Here is a 16,836-nt window from a genome sequence, read left to right as displayed (position 1 = left end):
CCACGGCATCTCCAGAACCTTTCACGTCTGTCGCATGTGCTCAGGTTGAACCTGCTCTCATCAGGGAAGAGCACAGGGCACCAGTTGTGTAGTTGCCAATTCTGGTGGTCTATGGCAAATGCCAATCGAGCTCTACGGTGCTGGGCAGTGAGCACAGGGCCCACTACAGGACGTCGGGCCCTCGGGCCACCCTCATGGAGCCTGTTTCTGATTGTTTGGTCAGAAACATTCACACCAGTGGCCTGCTGGAGGTCATTTTGTAGGACTCTGGCAGTACTCATCCTGTTCCTCCTTGCACAAAGGAGCAGATACCGATCCTGCTGAGGGTTGAAGGACCTTCTACGGCCCTGTCCAGCTCTCCTGGAGTAACTGCCTGTCTCCTGGAATCTCCTCCATGCGTCCAGGTACCGCAGTGATGCCCTGGTCCAGATCTGGGAGGAGATCCCCCAGGACACCATCCGTAGTCTCATTAGGAGCATGCCCCCACATTGTCAGGCATGCGTACAAGCACGTGGGGGCCACACAAACTACTGAGAATCATTTTCAGTTGCGACAATGACATTTTAGCAAAATGGACCAGTCTACTGCATCATTTTTTCACTTTCATTTTTTGGGTGTCTTTGATTTCCCCCCTCTATAGGGTGATCATTTTCATTTCTATCAAATGATGTGGCATCATTTTGTTACTAATACATCACCCACTTATTATCAGGAAACATATTCAACATCATTTTTACCCCAGTTTACATCTGATGTGTTTTTGAAGCGTTCCTTTAATTTTTTTGAGCAGTGTATGTATGTATATATATACATTGTTTGTCCACACACTCCCTTGCATGATGAAAAACCAAATATTGATAAATATTAATATTGATCAATTCAGCTGTTTTATACATGTATTTTCTGTATAATTTAAATTGTTTTCAATATTTTTTGAAAGTAAAAATGTCAGAATTTGAATTTGAAGCAAAGATGATGCTGCTGCCAGTGTCTCCTCTCGGCTTAGTGCGCAAGCCCTGCCTGGTCTGAGTGCACTGAGTGCCTGCCATTTTGTGTTTGTCAGCATGTGGCCAATAATGATAATAATTCCTGCCATTTGGACACGAAAATACATAGAAATGTCATCTGGGAGGCGCTTGCAGTACTCAGCTCATCCTGAAGATGTGGGGGCGTGCGTGAGCTGGAAGGTGCTCGTCACTGCCGTCCTTCCATAGAGAGGAAAAGCCATATTTTATTTCACATGTTTTTTTGTGTGTAAAACTATGTGTATTCTCGGTAAAGTGTAATTTTGTTAATATTTTGGGCGTCTGGAACACATGAATTGGATTTACGTTATTGCTTCGGTTTTTGTACATTTCAGTTTTCGCCGGCCGTTTTGGAAGGAATTAATGACAAAAACTGAGGTAGCACGGTATGTATATAAACAGATGGAGGTAAACAGTGCCTGTGTTGCCTCCTCTTCCTCTCATCAGCTTTTCCCTGCTGGGTTTCATAGCATTGGTCTTGTGAGGAGGATGTGGCGGCGATGCTAACACGCGGGCTGATTGCTTCTCAGCAGAGGTTGATTTTCTCTTTCAGACGCACGCAGCAAGCGAGCAAAGTCAAGGCTGGACGCCATCGCACAAAACCGCCCTGCCAGCCCCCCACACCCACCAAAGCCTTTTTTTCCCCCCCTGTCTTTTCAGACTTCCTAACAGCAAACATTCATGAAGCTCCACTGGCAGCTTTCTCCAACGAAAACTCTGATTGGTGGACGTGTTTGTTGTTTGTCTTTCATCTGATTGTTCTTTGTAGCTTATTTGCTTTTGTTTTGGAAAACACGCACTGAAGCAGCGCCAATGCTAAGCACGTACCACCAGCGAATGGTGAATTGATGCGCACGTAAAAAGGTCTGTCTTTGACACAGGGTTCGAAAAAAGGGCCTGTGTTCTGAGAAACCCAAAAAAACGAATAATTGAAGTTGAAAACCCTCGTTTGATTTCATCTTCTGTCTTCTCTTGTCAGGCCTGACGGCATGGGCACGGTGACGGTGGATGAGAAGGAAAAGTTTGAAGCCATCCAGAGTCGACTCTTGGCTCTTCTTGAGAACCAGATCACACACTTCAGGTAGGACGGGACCAGAAGATGTTTGAACAGTCAAACATCTACTGGTCCATCTTCTCACCATTGTCTGCTGCGGCTGCTGTAATGCCGTGTTTTTCACAGACCTGAGGAGGGGAGCCACACCCCATTGGTTCAGTTCAACTGTTATACTTTTTTTTTAAAAGCATTTCAGTTTTGCTGCAGCTCTTCAGCATTCACATGCAGTGTCGAATGACATTGCATCGTCCAGATTATAAATGGAATTTTTCAGTAGTTAGAGCATAGAAAACAGGTTTAACACCTTCTAAATATGCTTTTTAACATTATTAGAGCCCTCTAGACATGAAATAACACCCCTATAGTCACCTTTACACTCCTATTACCCTATATAGTAGACTTAACAGGAGTAAATTAAGACATATATAACATAGAAAATTTGTTCTTGTAAATGTGCTTTTTAACATTATTAGAGACATGACATGAAATTACACCCCTATAGTCACCTTTACATTCCTATTGCCCAGTGTATTTGACATAATAAGAGAAAATAAGACATAATATAGACTCACATGTTAGCATTGGGAGAGTTCCTTGTTGTTTTTTTTACTTCCTGTTCTGTATAGTACTTGCGGTGGCTATTGTCTCATCAAGGTAACATTACTGACACCTAGTGACCAGTGTAGAATACTTCACATCATCACAAAGTCTTTGAATGCGTCTTCTGGATGCCTTATATTTGTGTTTTACGTCATTTAGCCATTTTTTTGCTTGAAAATTTGGAATTTAGGCAGAAAATGTCAAATTTGCTTTAAATATGCATATTTAATCCAATATAGTAGACATGATAAGAGAAAATAAGACAAATTAAGATCGAAAACCTGTTTGCCACCTTCTAAATACCCATTTTAACATTATCAGTGCCCTCTCGACATGAAATAACACCCCTATAGTTCCATTCCTATTACTCACTATAGTAGACATAATAAGAGAAAATAAGACATATAAGACATAGAAAACCTGTTTACCATCTTCTAAATACACATTTTAACACTATTAGAGTCCTCTAGACATGAAATAACACCCCTATACTCACCTTTACACTCCTATTGCCCAATATTGTAGACATATACTCCCCTCCAAAGGTTTGGCTTTGGCTTTTGGAGGGGGGTGTACTTAGAGAAAATACCATATAATATAGACTCACAAATACACTCTCCTTGTTCTTTTCTTTTTACTTTGCAATATTTGAGGATTGGATTAAGACAACGTTTACAGACATAGGTCAAAAAACTATTTTTATATGTGGAGACTTTTGAACTCACACAAGTGCAAGGAAATAGACGACTTCACAGATACAATGTATAGTTTGAGTTTATATCCTAAAATCATCAGACCAAGCAGAATAACAGAGCACTGTGCCACCCTCATCCATAATATATTCACCAATGACTTGGATAACAACACCATCAGTGGCCTGCTAATTAGTGACATCAGTGATCATCTTCCAGTGTTCACTATTTACAATGAACATTATAAGAAAAAACAGGTGGAGGCAAAAAAGACTTTTCAAAGATTGCATACTGAGGACAGCATCCGGGCCTTCAAGAAAGGACTAGAAGAACAAAGTTGGGAGAGGGTCTACAGTGCAATAGATGTGGATGAAGCATATGACAGCTTCCTTGGTACTTACATGGAGCTCTACGATAAGAACTGTCCCTGGCAAGAAAAGCCCAAGAAGCAAAAGAAAAACCAACAGCCATGGATGACAAAAGGACTAAAAAACGCCTGTAAGAAGAAGAAGACATCATACAGGACATTCATCTGCTGTAACCAAAAAGGAGATCACTGACATTGTTAAACATTTTAAGGCAAAAACATCAACTGATTGTCATGGAATCGAAATGGAAACAATTAAAAGGGTCATCAATGAGATCGCAGACCCGTTAGCATAGATTAGTAACTTATCATTTCAGACTGGAATATTTCCAAGCAAAATGAAAACAGCCAAGGTGGTTCCAATTTTCAAAAAAGGAGACAAACACCAATTTACAAATTATCGGCCAGTTTCATTGTTACCACAATTCTCTAAAATTGTGGAGAAGCTATTTAATAATAGGTTGGACAAATTTATTAATAAGAATGAATTATTTGCTAGCAGTCAATATGGTTACAGAGCCAACATTTCAACTTCTATGGCACTGATGGAAATCACGGAGGAAATCACTACTGCCATAGACAACAGAAGATGTGCAGCAGCAGTATTCATGGATCTGACAAAAGATTTCGATACAATTAATCACACTATCTTAATTTCATAATTAGAAAGGTACGGAATTAGAGGATTAGTCTTGAATTGGGTTAAAAGCTACCTAGCAAAGAGGAAACAATTTGTAAAGCTAGGAGAATATACATCTGGGAGTCTACACAATACGTGTGGAGTACCCCAGGGGTCCATACTGGGACCAAAACTGTTTAATTTGTACATCAACGACATTTGTAAAGTAACAAACGACTTAAAATTGGTCTTATTCGCGGATGATACCACCGCTTTCTGTTCTGGTGAAAGCACACAAGAACTCATTAAAAAGGTCAAGGATGAAAAGGTCATATTAAAGTCATGGTTTGACAGGAACAGATTATCCTTGAACTTAAGTAAAACTAAAATAATGCTATTTGGAAATAGCAGAAAGGACACGTACGACCAAATACAAATTAATGGAGTGAACATTGAAAAAGTGGAAGAATATAAATTCCTTGGGGTTATAATAGATGAAAAAATGAGTTGGAAATCTCATATTAAAATTATACAACAAAAGGTGGCGAGAAATATCTCTATATTGAATAAAGCAAAATATGTTCTTGACCAAAAATCACTCCACACTCTGTACTGTTCCTTAGTATTAGCATATTTCATGTATTGTGTGGAGATATGGGGAAATAATTATAAAAGCAATCTTCACTCACTCACTGTACTGCAAAAAAGATCAGTGAGGATCATTCATAATACCAAGTATAGACAACATACACACCTTTATTTTTAATATCACATATTAGTATCATTCATAATACCAAGTATAGACAACATACACACCTTTATTTTTAATATCACATATTAGGATCATTCATAATACCAAGTATAGACAACATACACACCTTTATTTTTAATATCACATATTAGTATCATTCATAATACCAAGTATAGACAACATACACACCTTTATTTTTAATATCACATATTAGTGATGATCATTCATAATACCAAGTATAGACAACATACACACCTTTATTTTTAATATCACATATTAGTGATGATCATTCATAATGCCAAGTATAGACAACATACACACCTTTATTTTTAATATCACATATTAGTATCATTCATAATACCAAGTATAGACAACATACAAACCTTTATTTTTAATATCACATATTAGTATCATTCATAATACCAAGTATAGACAACATACACACCTTTATTTTTAATATCACATATTAGTGATGATCATTCATAATACCAAGTATAGACAACATACACACCTTTATTTTTAATATCACATATTAGTATCATTCATAATACCAAGTATAGACAACATACACACCTTTATTTTTAATATCACATATTAGTATCATTCATAATACCAAGTATAGACAACATACACACCTTTATTTTTAATATCACATATTAGTATCATTCATAATACCAAGTATAGACAACATACACACCTTTATTTTTAATATCACATATTAGTATCATTCATAATACCAAGTATAGACAACATACAAACCTTTATTTTTAATATCACATATTAGTGATGATCATTCATAATACCAAGTATAGACAACATACACACCTTTATTTTTAATATCACATATTAGTATCATTCATAATACCAAGTATAGACAACATACACACCTTTATTTTTAATATCACATATTAGTATCATTCATAATACCAAGTATAGACAACATACACACCTTTATTTTTAATATCACATATTAGTATCATTCATAATACCAAGTATAGACAACATACACACCTTTATTTTTAATATCACATATTAGTATCATTCATAATACCAAGTATAGACAACATACACACCTTTATTTTTAATATCACATATTAGTATCATTCATGATACCAAGTATAGACAACATACACACCTTTATTTTTAATATCACATATTAGTGATGATCATTCATAATGCCAAGTATAGAGAACATACAAACCCTCTATTTTTAAAATCGCAGATATTAAAATTTGCAGATTTAGTACACTTTCAAACCGCTAGAATAATGTATAAAGTTAATAACAACTCGTTACCCAAAAACCTTATACAGTATTTCTCAATCAGAGAGGAGAAATATGATCTTAGAGGAAAATTAAACTTAAAACATTTATACGGGAGAACTACGCTGAAAACCCACAGCATTTCCGTGTGTGGAATGAAATTATGGAACGGGTTGAGTAAGGAACTAAGAGATTTACATCCCTACTTGTTAATGATTAAAAGGTCTTTCAATCTGTGATCAATTGCGATTAAATATGAGTTAACGATGGACAAAATGCGATTTATTGCAATTAAAATTTTCATTGATTGCCCTAGTTTTTTAAGTTGGACTTGTTGGACTGTGTTTTTATTCTTTGAAACTGTGAAGCAAGTACTTCCTGACTTACTAGTACGACTAGTTCTTCTGCTCACAGATGTTTACTTTGCTGACGTTGTACAGTAGTTGGAACATTAACGAGGTGGAGGAGGAGGAGACAAAAATGACTTAATGAGCTGCACAGTCCATTGAAGTCATCACACTTTGCTCTTTTTGACTTTGTGGAGACGCAGCGAGGCACTCTGGGCATTTGCACCCCCCCACCCAGCTTGGGCAGGTGCAGGACGTGCGACCTCGCTGCGTGCGTGCACGTGTGAACGCCACACCGAGGCATTGTCAGCGCGGTGTGAAAGCGGCAGCCTCGAGACCTTGAACGCCACTCGGCTGAATGGAGCGGAGCCCATTGAGCGGCCCGTCGGCCAGGCCCTTTAAACCCCTCACGCCTGAGAGGGGCCCTCCATCTGGGGGCAGGGGGGCGGGGTTAGGGAGGTGGGGTGAGGGGTCGGCGGTAAGAGGACGCTGCTGAATCATGTCGAAGAGGAAGGTTTGTTTTGGATGACGACATTTGACTGCAGCTCAGCTTGTCAAATCTATATTTCTTTTTTGATGTCAACTTGTACACAGTATTCCCTCACCACTTCGCACTTCAAATTTCCCAGCTTCACTCAATCACAGTTTTTGAAAAATAAATGAAGAAATGATTGCTGTTTTGTGATTGAATATGACCTGTTATTATTTTAAAAAACGTGTGACCAAATGTGAGTCTATCTTATGTCTTATTTATGTCTTATATTTCTTCTTTCTAAGTGTATTTAGAAGGTCGGAAACAAGTTTTCTATGTCTTATATGGCTTATTTTCTCTTCTTATGTCTACTATTTTGGGTAATAGGAGTGTAAAGGTGACTATAGGTGTGTTATTTCATGTCTACGGGGCTCTAATAATGTTAAAAAAAAGTGTATTTAAAAGGTTGTGAGCAAGTCTTCTATGTTCTAACTACCAAAATGTTCCATTTCTAAATAAAGAATTCAACTTTGTGGAAATGTACTGGAACCGATTAACTGCCGTAAATGAGGAATTGCTGTGCAGTGGATCCCCGCAATTAACACCAGCAGTGGATCGTCAGCATTCACACCTTCACAAATTCAAGATTTGAGAATTTGTGCCAAAAAATATATACAGTATATTAGGGCTGTCAATTGATTAAAATATTCAATTGCAATTAATCACATTTTGTCCACACTACCCATAATGAATCACAATTAATCACAACGAGAAATAAAGTTTTATCATGAATAAGTGGGGATGTAAATCTCTTTGTGGTGAACGATTTGATGTGCATCTAGATACACGAGTGAAGAGCCGTTTCAAAAACGATATACAGTCAAACCTGTCTTAGCGGCCACCTTTCTAGAAGGGCCACCTGCCTATACTGTAGCGGCCACTGAAAAATCCCCCGCAGCAAATGTACATGTTATAGACCCTGTGTATAGCAGTCACCTGTCTAACGCAGCCAGCGGCCACCCATTTTGTCTCCCTTGGTCAATATCTGACTGCATATAGCGGCCAAATTACCAACTCAAGTAGAAGCTTCATGCACGAAAAAGTTTAGTTTTTCAATCAATGAAGCCGTCGTGTGTAGACTTTAATTACTGAGTCCTAGCTCAGTCACAATCATTCACAAGATCCACACAAACTGTCAGTTGTTCCACATAAAAAAGCCATCTTCTTTTGAGCTTGCTATTTCCTGGTCAAACATGTAACTTTAAGAGCATTTGCACCAAAACATTACCGCAAAGTATGCTGGGAACAGGACGTGCTCCCAGCGACGCTACAATTAAAAAAAACATACGCTAGCATGCATGCGGCAGCGAGAGCAAAACTGAGTTGGGTTGTACTTAATTGAAGTATTTTAGAATGTACTCACGTTATTTTTCATCAATCCTCATCCACAAATCCATCAAAGTCCTCATCTTCTGTATTCGACACAAACAAAGCCGTCTTCTTTTCCGTTCGCTACTAGTCTGTTAACTTGTCAGTGTTATTCAGCTCCGAAGCAAAGAAGGAAACTTCTCCTGTTGCTTCTGCCAACTTTATTGATTGAACGCGGCCACCAGACAGCAGCTCAGAACACACACACATCTCTCAGCATCGTCTCTCCTTCCTGCTTGCCCACAAGGCAAAGGTTAAACAAGCCCCACTACATAGCTGTCCAGCCAATGCCTGTAAGAAATGACACCGTTTATTTCCTGGTGTGCACTGGTCAATACTGTAATGCCGCTTGTTGTGGGGAAGGAGAGACTCACGTCGCCGATGCACTTTAATGGCTTTATTAACAGCGGAGAACACTGCAGGACTTCACATCCACGCCAACATAAACACACTTCCCAACTCTCTCCAAACTCACAGCTAGCACTGAGCCTAGCTCTCCTGCTCGGGACGCCCACCGTCACTTCCCGTCACTTCCTGATGAACTAAAGCTGTAATGACACTCTGCCGTATAAAAAGTAAAATATAAAAAACAAGCGTAAGACATTACTAGCACAGCTTTGTTCTGTGGGTGGTGGATATATTCTATCAGTTATTATTAAGCCTCTAGCTTCCTTTTAGTAAGTAAAAACCTTGGCTATGATTGCACTACATTGTCATGTAGACCTACAAAGTACACTTGGAAGAACAAGAGGTGAATAAATGTATTGCAACTGATGTGAAACTGATGAGGGGTAGGATTAACTAAGCTTTGCTTCTTCCTACTCCTTTTTGGACATGCAAAATTGTGAATTGTACTATGTGATGTGCTACTGTTTGACTCATTTGCATGTTCAGGATGAATTAAAACTATGAACCATGATAATAACAAGCCTAGTAGTGCTCTACAACTTTTATCCGCAGTTTGCAGTGCCCTCTACTGGTCAACATTTTTTTTTCCTTTTTTTTTCCCTCTACTGGTCAACATTCAAAATGGATGCCAACCTGTCTATAGAGGCCACCTGTCTATAGAGGGAGTCTGCAAAAGTGGCCGCTATAGACAAGTTTGACTGTATTTTAGAAACAGAATGACTGGATACAGGTGCAAACGATACGATTCGATGTCATCCGATTCAGCGGTTACATTTGTGGATGTAGACATTGATCTGAATCAAGTCATGAATTAATGATTCATCTTGTAAAATAAAGAAGACAGTTGTATGAAAGGGGAATTCTTCTAGTATGTTCAAATGTGTAAAAGAGCACATCTTGTCCCCAAGCGTGGTGTAAGGCAGGGGTCCCCAACCACCGGACCGCAGGAAACGTTTTGGCACAACGATAAAAAAACACTTTGAAAAAAATATTTTTACATAACTATATGAAATTGTATTTAAAGGGATATCAATTTTGGAAATATGGGACATTATTTTATTCAAAAAATAACATACAGTCAGAAATCAGTTTTTGCATGTTTTAATGCAAGTGGCGACTTCTCCCACTTGACGCTCCTTGAACGCACCATCTTATGTTGTCCCGCGCTGCACAGACAGACTACTATACTGTATTTTTACCCTTTTTCTTTTCCCAAATGCTGTTTATATTTGTGTGGTGCATTTCGCTGAACAAACTCCAGGCTCCTCCTGGTGGATGGTGGCTCTGTATTTATTTACTGTAGTGTTTTAAATGTGTTGTTCCTGTCGTAGTTTTACACAGTACATAATAAATAAGATCAATTAGATGGCTATAATGTACGTATGTTTTGCTGACGTGTTGAAACTGGTGGCTAGCAAGCGGCGCTGCTAATGCTATTTACATCCATTCTCGTCTTCAGTCATGGCCACATTGACACAAGCCCCCAAATAGCTGTCCTTGGCTATTCCTGCCGGCAACCCAAGTTTTAGCTCGCAGTTCAAAGCAAAAAATCAGCCGAGAGACAGCTCTCATCCAAAAAGCACTTGTTGGCTGGGACACTCGTATGCCGAGGTACCACTGTATAAATGACAATTTAAAAATACCCACAGTGCTCCAGTAACTTCTCATTTCTTTCTGGCAGTCAACGTACTCCGTGATAACTCAACTCACAGCGACAGTAGATCCAACAGTTAAAGTGTGGAATGAAGAAACTGATCAAGTACTTCAGGACTGCTTTGGCTGCACAAACTGGGATGTGTTTAAAACTGCAGCAGGGAGGGAAGATTGTACTGTTGATTTGGATGAATACGCTTCTGCTGTTACTGGCTACATTAGCACATGTATAGAGACTGTTACCACCACCAAGTATTACAGAAAATACGCTAACCAAAAACAGTGGATGAACTGTGATGTAAGGGCTAAGCTACGTGCTCGTTCGTCTACATTTGTCATGGGCACCGCTGATGACTACAAAAAGGCCAGATATGACCTGAGAAGGTCCATACGAGAGGCCAAAAGACAGTACAGACAAGCTGGAGGGCTACTATTCCACCTCAGACCCTCGGCGCATGTGGGCGGGGCTCCAGTACATCACAGACTATCGACAGCAGAGTAGCGTACCCACGTCCAGCCAAACCACACTTCCTGATGAGTTGAATGAGCTCTATGCCCGCTTTGACACCCAAACTCCTGATGAGCAGAGAGGGTGGCTGAACCTGGGGAGCACACAGGACTCACCTCTCATGGTGACATCAGCTGATGTGCGCAGGGTTCTAAACAAAACAAACCCACGAAAAGCAGCAGGCCCAGATAACATCTCAGGACGTGCACTTCGGGTTTGCTCATCAGAGCTAGCTGACGTGCTTGCTGACATATTTAACCTGTCGCTTGCACAAGCATCTGTACCGACCTGCTTTAAGTCCACCACCATAGTGCCCGTACCCAAGAAGAGCAACGTGACCTGCTTGAATGACTATCGCCCTATAGCACTCACTCCTATTGTTATGAAGTGCTTTGAAAGAATAGTCATGACCCACATCAAAAAGAGCATCCCGGCGGCAACTGTGGACCCTCTACAGTTTGCATATCGCCAGAACCGGTCCACGGATGATGCAGTCAACACTGCCATCCACACAGCCCTTTCTCACCTACAGGGCCAGGACACATACGTCAGAATGCTATTTATAGACTATAGCTCTGCTTTTAATACAGTCAGCCCCCACAAACTCACAGATAAGCTCCTCACACTTGGCCTGTCTCCCTCCCTCTGTAACTGGCTGTTTAACTTTCTAACAGGCAGGCCCCAGTCAGTCAGAGTCCACAATCGCACATCCAGCTCAAGAACTGTGAGCACTGGGACCCCACAGGGGTGTGTGCTGAGTCCGCTCCTCTACACGCTCTTCACCTACGATTGCGTGCCCTCCCAGAACAACACCAGCATCATTAAATTTGCAGATGACACTACAGTCATCGGACTGATCACTGGTGGTGTTGAAACATCATACAGAAGAGAGGTGGCGGACCTCATAGCTTGGTGTCATGATAACAATCTCCTTCTCAGTACAGATAAGACTAAAGAGATGATCACCGACCCAAGAACAAGGGAAAAGGAGCCGCATAGACCCCTGTTTATTGATGAGACTGAGGTGGAGAGGGTGAAAACCTTCAAGTTCCTTGGCACACACATCAGCGAGGACCTCACCTGGTCTCACAACACCCAACAAATTCTGAAGAAGTCCCAAAGGAGACTGTACTTCCTGAGAAGACTGAGGAAATTTGGCATGTCCACCACAATCCTGAGTTGCTTCTAAAGATGCACTATGGAAAGTGTCCTTACCGCCTCCATCACTGTTTGGTACGGTAACTGTACAACACGTGATAGGAAGGCACTCCAGCGGGTGATCAAGACCTCACAGAACATTGTTGGGGCAGCCCTCCCCTCACTGCAAGACATTTATAAAACTAGAGTCCTACGAAGAACACACAACCTCATCAAGGACAGCACACATCCACAACACTCATTATTCACACTCCTACCGTCAGGCAGACGCTACAGGAGTTTGAAGTCCAGGACCACAAGGCTGGCTAACAGCTTTTACCCACAGGCCATCAGGCTTCTCAATGAACGCACACACTCATAGCACTTTATTTATTTATTTATTTATTTATTTGTATTAATGTCTCTTCTGTTGTTGTTGCTTAATTTATTGGTATTTATGTTTATGTTTATGTTCTTATTCTTTCTTGTGTTTTCTTTCTTTTCTTGGGAGAATGAACAGAATAAGAATTTCATTGCATGGTATAACGCCTGTTTTACCATGCACATGACAATAAAACTCTTGAATCTTGAATCTTGAAATAATGTTGGTCTTGTTGCGAGAGCGGTTCTGCCAGGGCTTTGAAGCTAAACTTACCAATCAAAATAACCTTTTCTTTCTCCATTTCTGCTCAATGTTTGTTTGTTTGTTTGTTTGTTTTCTTGCAGAAAATGCATCAGTGTGTGTCAAAAATTAACAAGTGTTCACCATTCGCCGGTGGTCCCTGCTGTGTGTGTATGCCAAGGTTCATTGTTAAATATATTATTGATACATATTAATGAGATGTAACAGTGCCAGGAGGAATTGTGCCATGTTGGAGGTCGTAGTTGATGTCATGTTGGTCTTCTTTTGACAGCAAAACGACTTAAAACTGATTCAACAGCGCCTCTGCTGGTTGGAGCCAAGTACTACACTCCTTTTTGACTCCAATTTCATTAAAAAAAAAAAGATTTCCGAGCAGTCGATGAGACTCCAATCAAGGACAACATATTGGCTGTCATTATTATTATTAGTAGTAGTAGTAGTAGTATTATTAGTATTATTATTAATAATAATATTGAGGTGTGTTAAAATGTATGCAAATGGTAATAGCTCGTGAAATAACAGGTGTTGTGATGCTAATCCTCCCGGGAAGGTCAGCCTCTTGCCTCTGTGCTAATCAGCTGACCCGTGCGCCCGCGCACACTTTTGCTTAGTGTTCACTTGTCACTTAAGAAAGTGAAGCATGGCTCCGCCTCCTCGTCTGCATTCAGAGACGGGAGGTGAGAAAAGCTTCCTTCATCAGCGTAATTAGAAGAAAGGAGGCGGCCATCTGTTGACAACACTGCTGTTTTCATCTTCTGTTCCTCCGTCCTTGTCCACGAGGTTGTCGCCAACCCCCACCCATGTCCCCGTGTTGTCTCTGCAGGTACTGCTTCCCTTTCGGAAGACCAGATGGCGCCCTGAAGGCCACGCTGTCCCTGCAGGAGCGGGTACGCCATAGCGTCATTCAAGAGCAAAGTTCCTACTTGGGCTTCCTCGTGATGTTGTGGTTCTTCTAGGTTCTCATGAGGGACATCACCACACCAGTGCCTCTAGAGGACATGAAGAAGCTGGTGCACAAGTGTCTGGAAAAAGCCGCCGGAATCAATTACAGCCAGCTGATTGAATACGCTCACTTGAAGGGTACACTTATTATATTTACGTACGTACTAATATCAAGCAAGTGTGGGCCATTTTATTAGGTACATCATCTCATGAGATCAATACAAGAATAATAAAGTATTCGTTGATAATTATTGTGCTGCTACGCCTGTAGATGTTGCTAATATTTTGACATTATGTCCTGATACAAACTCAGGAGTAGGATTTTTTTTTTAAATAAATAGAATATTTTTGTAGTTAGAGCATAGAAAACCTTCTAAATTTCTAAATAAAATTTTTAAAACATCATTAGAGTCCTCTAGACATTAAATAAAACCCCTGTAGTCACCTTTACACTCCGAGGACCCAATATAGTGGATAAACCTGTTTACGAGCCTCTAAATATGGTTTGTAACGTTATTAGAGCCCTGTAGACATGAAATAACAAAGTTGCCTTGACACTCCTATTACCCAATATAGTGGATATAATAAGAGTAAATGAGACATAGAAAACCTCTTTACCACCCCCTGAGTTTTTTTTAAGCATTAGAGCCCTCTCGACATGAAATAACCTTTATAGTCACCTTTACACTCCTATTATCCAATAAAGTTGACATAAGAGAAAATAAGACAGATAAGACATAATATAGATTAACATGTTAGCATTGGGAGAGTTCCTTGTTCTTTTTTTCTTAACATCCTGTTGTGTAGAGTAGTTCCCATGGTGGCTATTGCGTCATCAATGTAACATTACTGCCACCTAGTGACTAGTGTAGAATATCACATGTCATCACAACATCTTTGAATGTGTCTTCTGAGTGCCTTATATTTGTGTTTTACTTCATTTAACTATTTTTATGCCTGGAAATGCTTCATTTCAGCATAAAATGCTTAAATATGTCTATTTTTGGACGAATAATATCCAAACACGAAACAGCAATGAGTTATTAAATATTATATTTTTGAAAAACTGTCAAGAGTCCAGCTGCGAAATCTGAGGCACAAAGTGGCAAGGTATAATCACAACAGCTAATATCATAACATAATTATTTATAGTCATAATAGCGGATATAATGTAAGTAAATCATGGTGTTCCATGTTCCCAGCGGACCTTGAAGTGGACCCTGAGAAGCGACTGGAGGACATGATGAGACTGGGGGAGCTGGTCATTGAAGTCCTGCAGCAGAACGACGAGCATCACTCTGAGGTTTGACGAGTACTTAGAAAGTACACGTATAGTACTTCCATTGAGGTGGTAATATTGATTACAAGTGCTAGCAGGTCATCCGTGGGTTCCTTCCAAGAGACGACAGCATCCTGAGGTGCTGGAGTCGCTTGACGTTCTTGATCACTTTTCCCGAGCGTTGGCGTGCGCGTGCACACGTCGGCATATGCCGGCCGTGCACGGATCAATCTCAGGTGGCAGCATCTGTTGATGAGCTATTCTGGTCCACCGCTGCCATGGTGACGGGCGGCGCTGCGCTCCCAGCGCCACGTGCGATGTCAGCTGTAAATTAGACGCAGCGTGGAGGTCAACATCGCCTCTTGACTTTTATTTACTTGGCTTTTTTTTCCTTGGTGTTTGCTTGTCATGAGCCTTACACTACTTTCTTTCGACTGTTTGATGTTTTTCTTGCTTTCTCATATTTTCAGAATACTTTCTCACATTTCAGGACTGTTTTCCATGCTTTCCTGCCCTTGGTGGTACTTTCCGAGCTTCTTTAACGTTTGCACTTTCTCATGCCTTTTAGTGTTTTGTATTGTTCCTTCAAAACACTTTCTTAGGTTTTTTTCTTAGTACTGTAAAGTTGCACTCTTTTCCATAGTCAGGTGTGACTTGTATATAAAAAAAATATCTACAGTGGTGTGAAAAAGTATTTGCCCCCTGCCTGATTTCTCATTGTTTTGCATGTTTGTCACACTTAAATGTTTCAGATCACCAAACAAATGTAAATATTAGTCAATGACAACACAAAATGCAGTTTTTAAATGAAACCTTTTATCATTAAGGAAAGGAAAAAGCTACATGTCCCTGTGTGAAAAAGTGATTGCCCCCTAAAGCTGATAAGTGGTTGGCCCCCCTGAGCAGCAACAACTGCAATCAAGCGTTTGTGATAACTTGCAATGAGTCTCTTCCAGCGCTGGGGAGGAATTTTGCAGAATTGTTGTCATTCAGCCACATTGGAGGCTTTTCCTGTATGAAGCGCCTTTTTAAGGTCATGCCACAGCATCTCAATAGGATTCAGGTCAGGACTTGGACTAGACCACTCCAAAGTCTTCAGCCATTCAGAGGTGGACTTGCTGGTGTGTTTTGGATCATTGTCCTGCTGCACAACCCAAGTTGCTTTCAACTTGAGGTCACCGACATCCTCTAGACATGAAATAACACATTTACACTCCTATTACCCAATATGGTAGACATAATAAGAGAAAATAAGAGATAATATAGACTCACACATGTTAGCATTGGGAGAATTCCTTGTTGTTCTTTCTTTTTTTACTCAAAAGAAAAGGCTTACAAAAAAAACTGATATCCTTTACTAGACAAAAGTTTGGAGACACTTGATGATGTTATTGTTTGAGAAAGTGTCTTTCAACTTTTGAGTGGTCGTCTATATCATGTTTTTTAAGCCTTTTATACAATTAAAGAAAAATATAAAAATGGTCAGAGTAGAAAGTAGCAGGTGTGTGCAGTCCTTTTGCTCCTGTTGTTGTGAATTGGGTTAATTGTGTGTCTTTGTGTTTGTGTGCTGCCGGAAGGGCCGAGAGGTAAGTTTGTCGTTGCGGTAGAAAATGGAAAATTATGTTTTCACGTAGTATGTCTTTTAATCC

General features: G+C 40.1%; 1 protein-coding gene across 4 annotated transcripts in view; it reads left to right on the top strand.

Moving 5' to 3' along the window:
* Positions 1-16,836, top strand: part of cadps2 (Ca++-dependent secretion activator 2) — a 182,381-nt gene that overhangs the window by 127,495 nt on the left and 38,050 nt on the right. For all 4 annotated transcript variants that reach the window (XM_054776309.1, XM_054776308.1, XM_054776312.1 and 1 more), the window contains exons 14-17: positions 2,005-2,106; positions 13,790-13,853; positions 13,923-14,046; positions 15,111-15,211. In XM_054776309.1, coding sequence (XP_054632284.1) covers positions 2,005-2,106; positions 13,790-13,853; positions 13,923-14,046; positions 15,111-15,211 — 391 coding nt within the window. The remainder of the gene's footprint in view (positions 1-2,004; positions 2,107-13,789; positions 13,854-13,922; positions 14,047-15,110; positions 15,212-16,836) is intronic.

This window comes from Dunckerocampus dactyliophorus, chromosome 5 (assembly GCF_027744805.1).
Source record: "Dunckerocampus dactyliophorus isolate RoL2022-P2 chromosome 5, RoL_Ddac_1.1, whole genome shotgun sequence".
Lineage (NCBI taxonomy): Eukaryota > Metazoa > Chordata > Actinopteri > Syngnathiformes > Syngnathidae > Dunckerocampus > Dunckerocampus dactyliophorus.
Note: the sequence above shows the minus strand (reverse complement) of the source record. Positions and strands in the feature narration are given on the sequence as shown.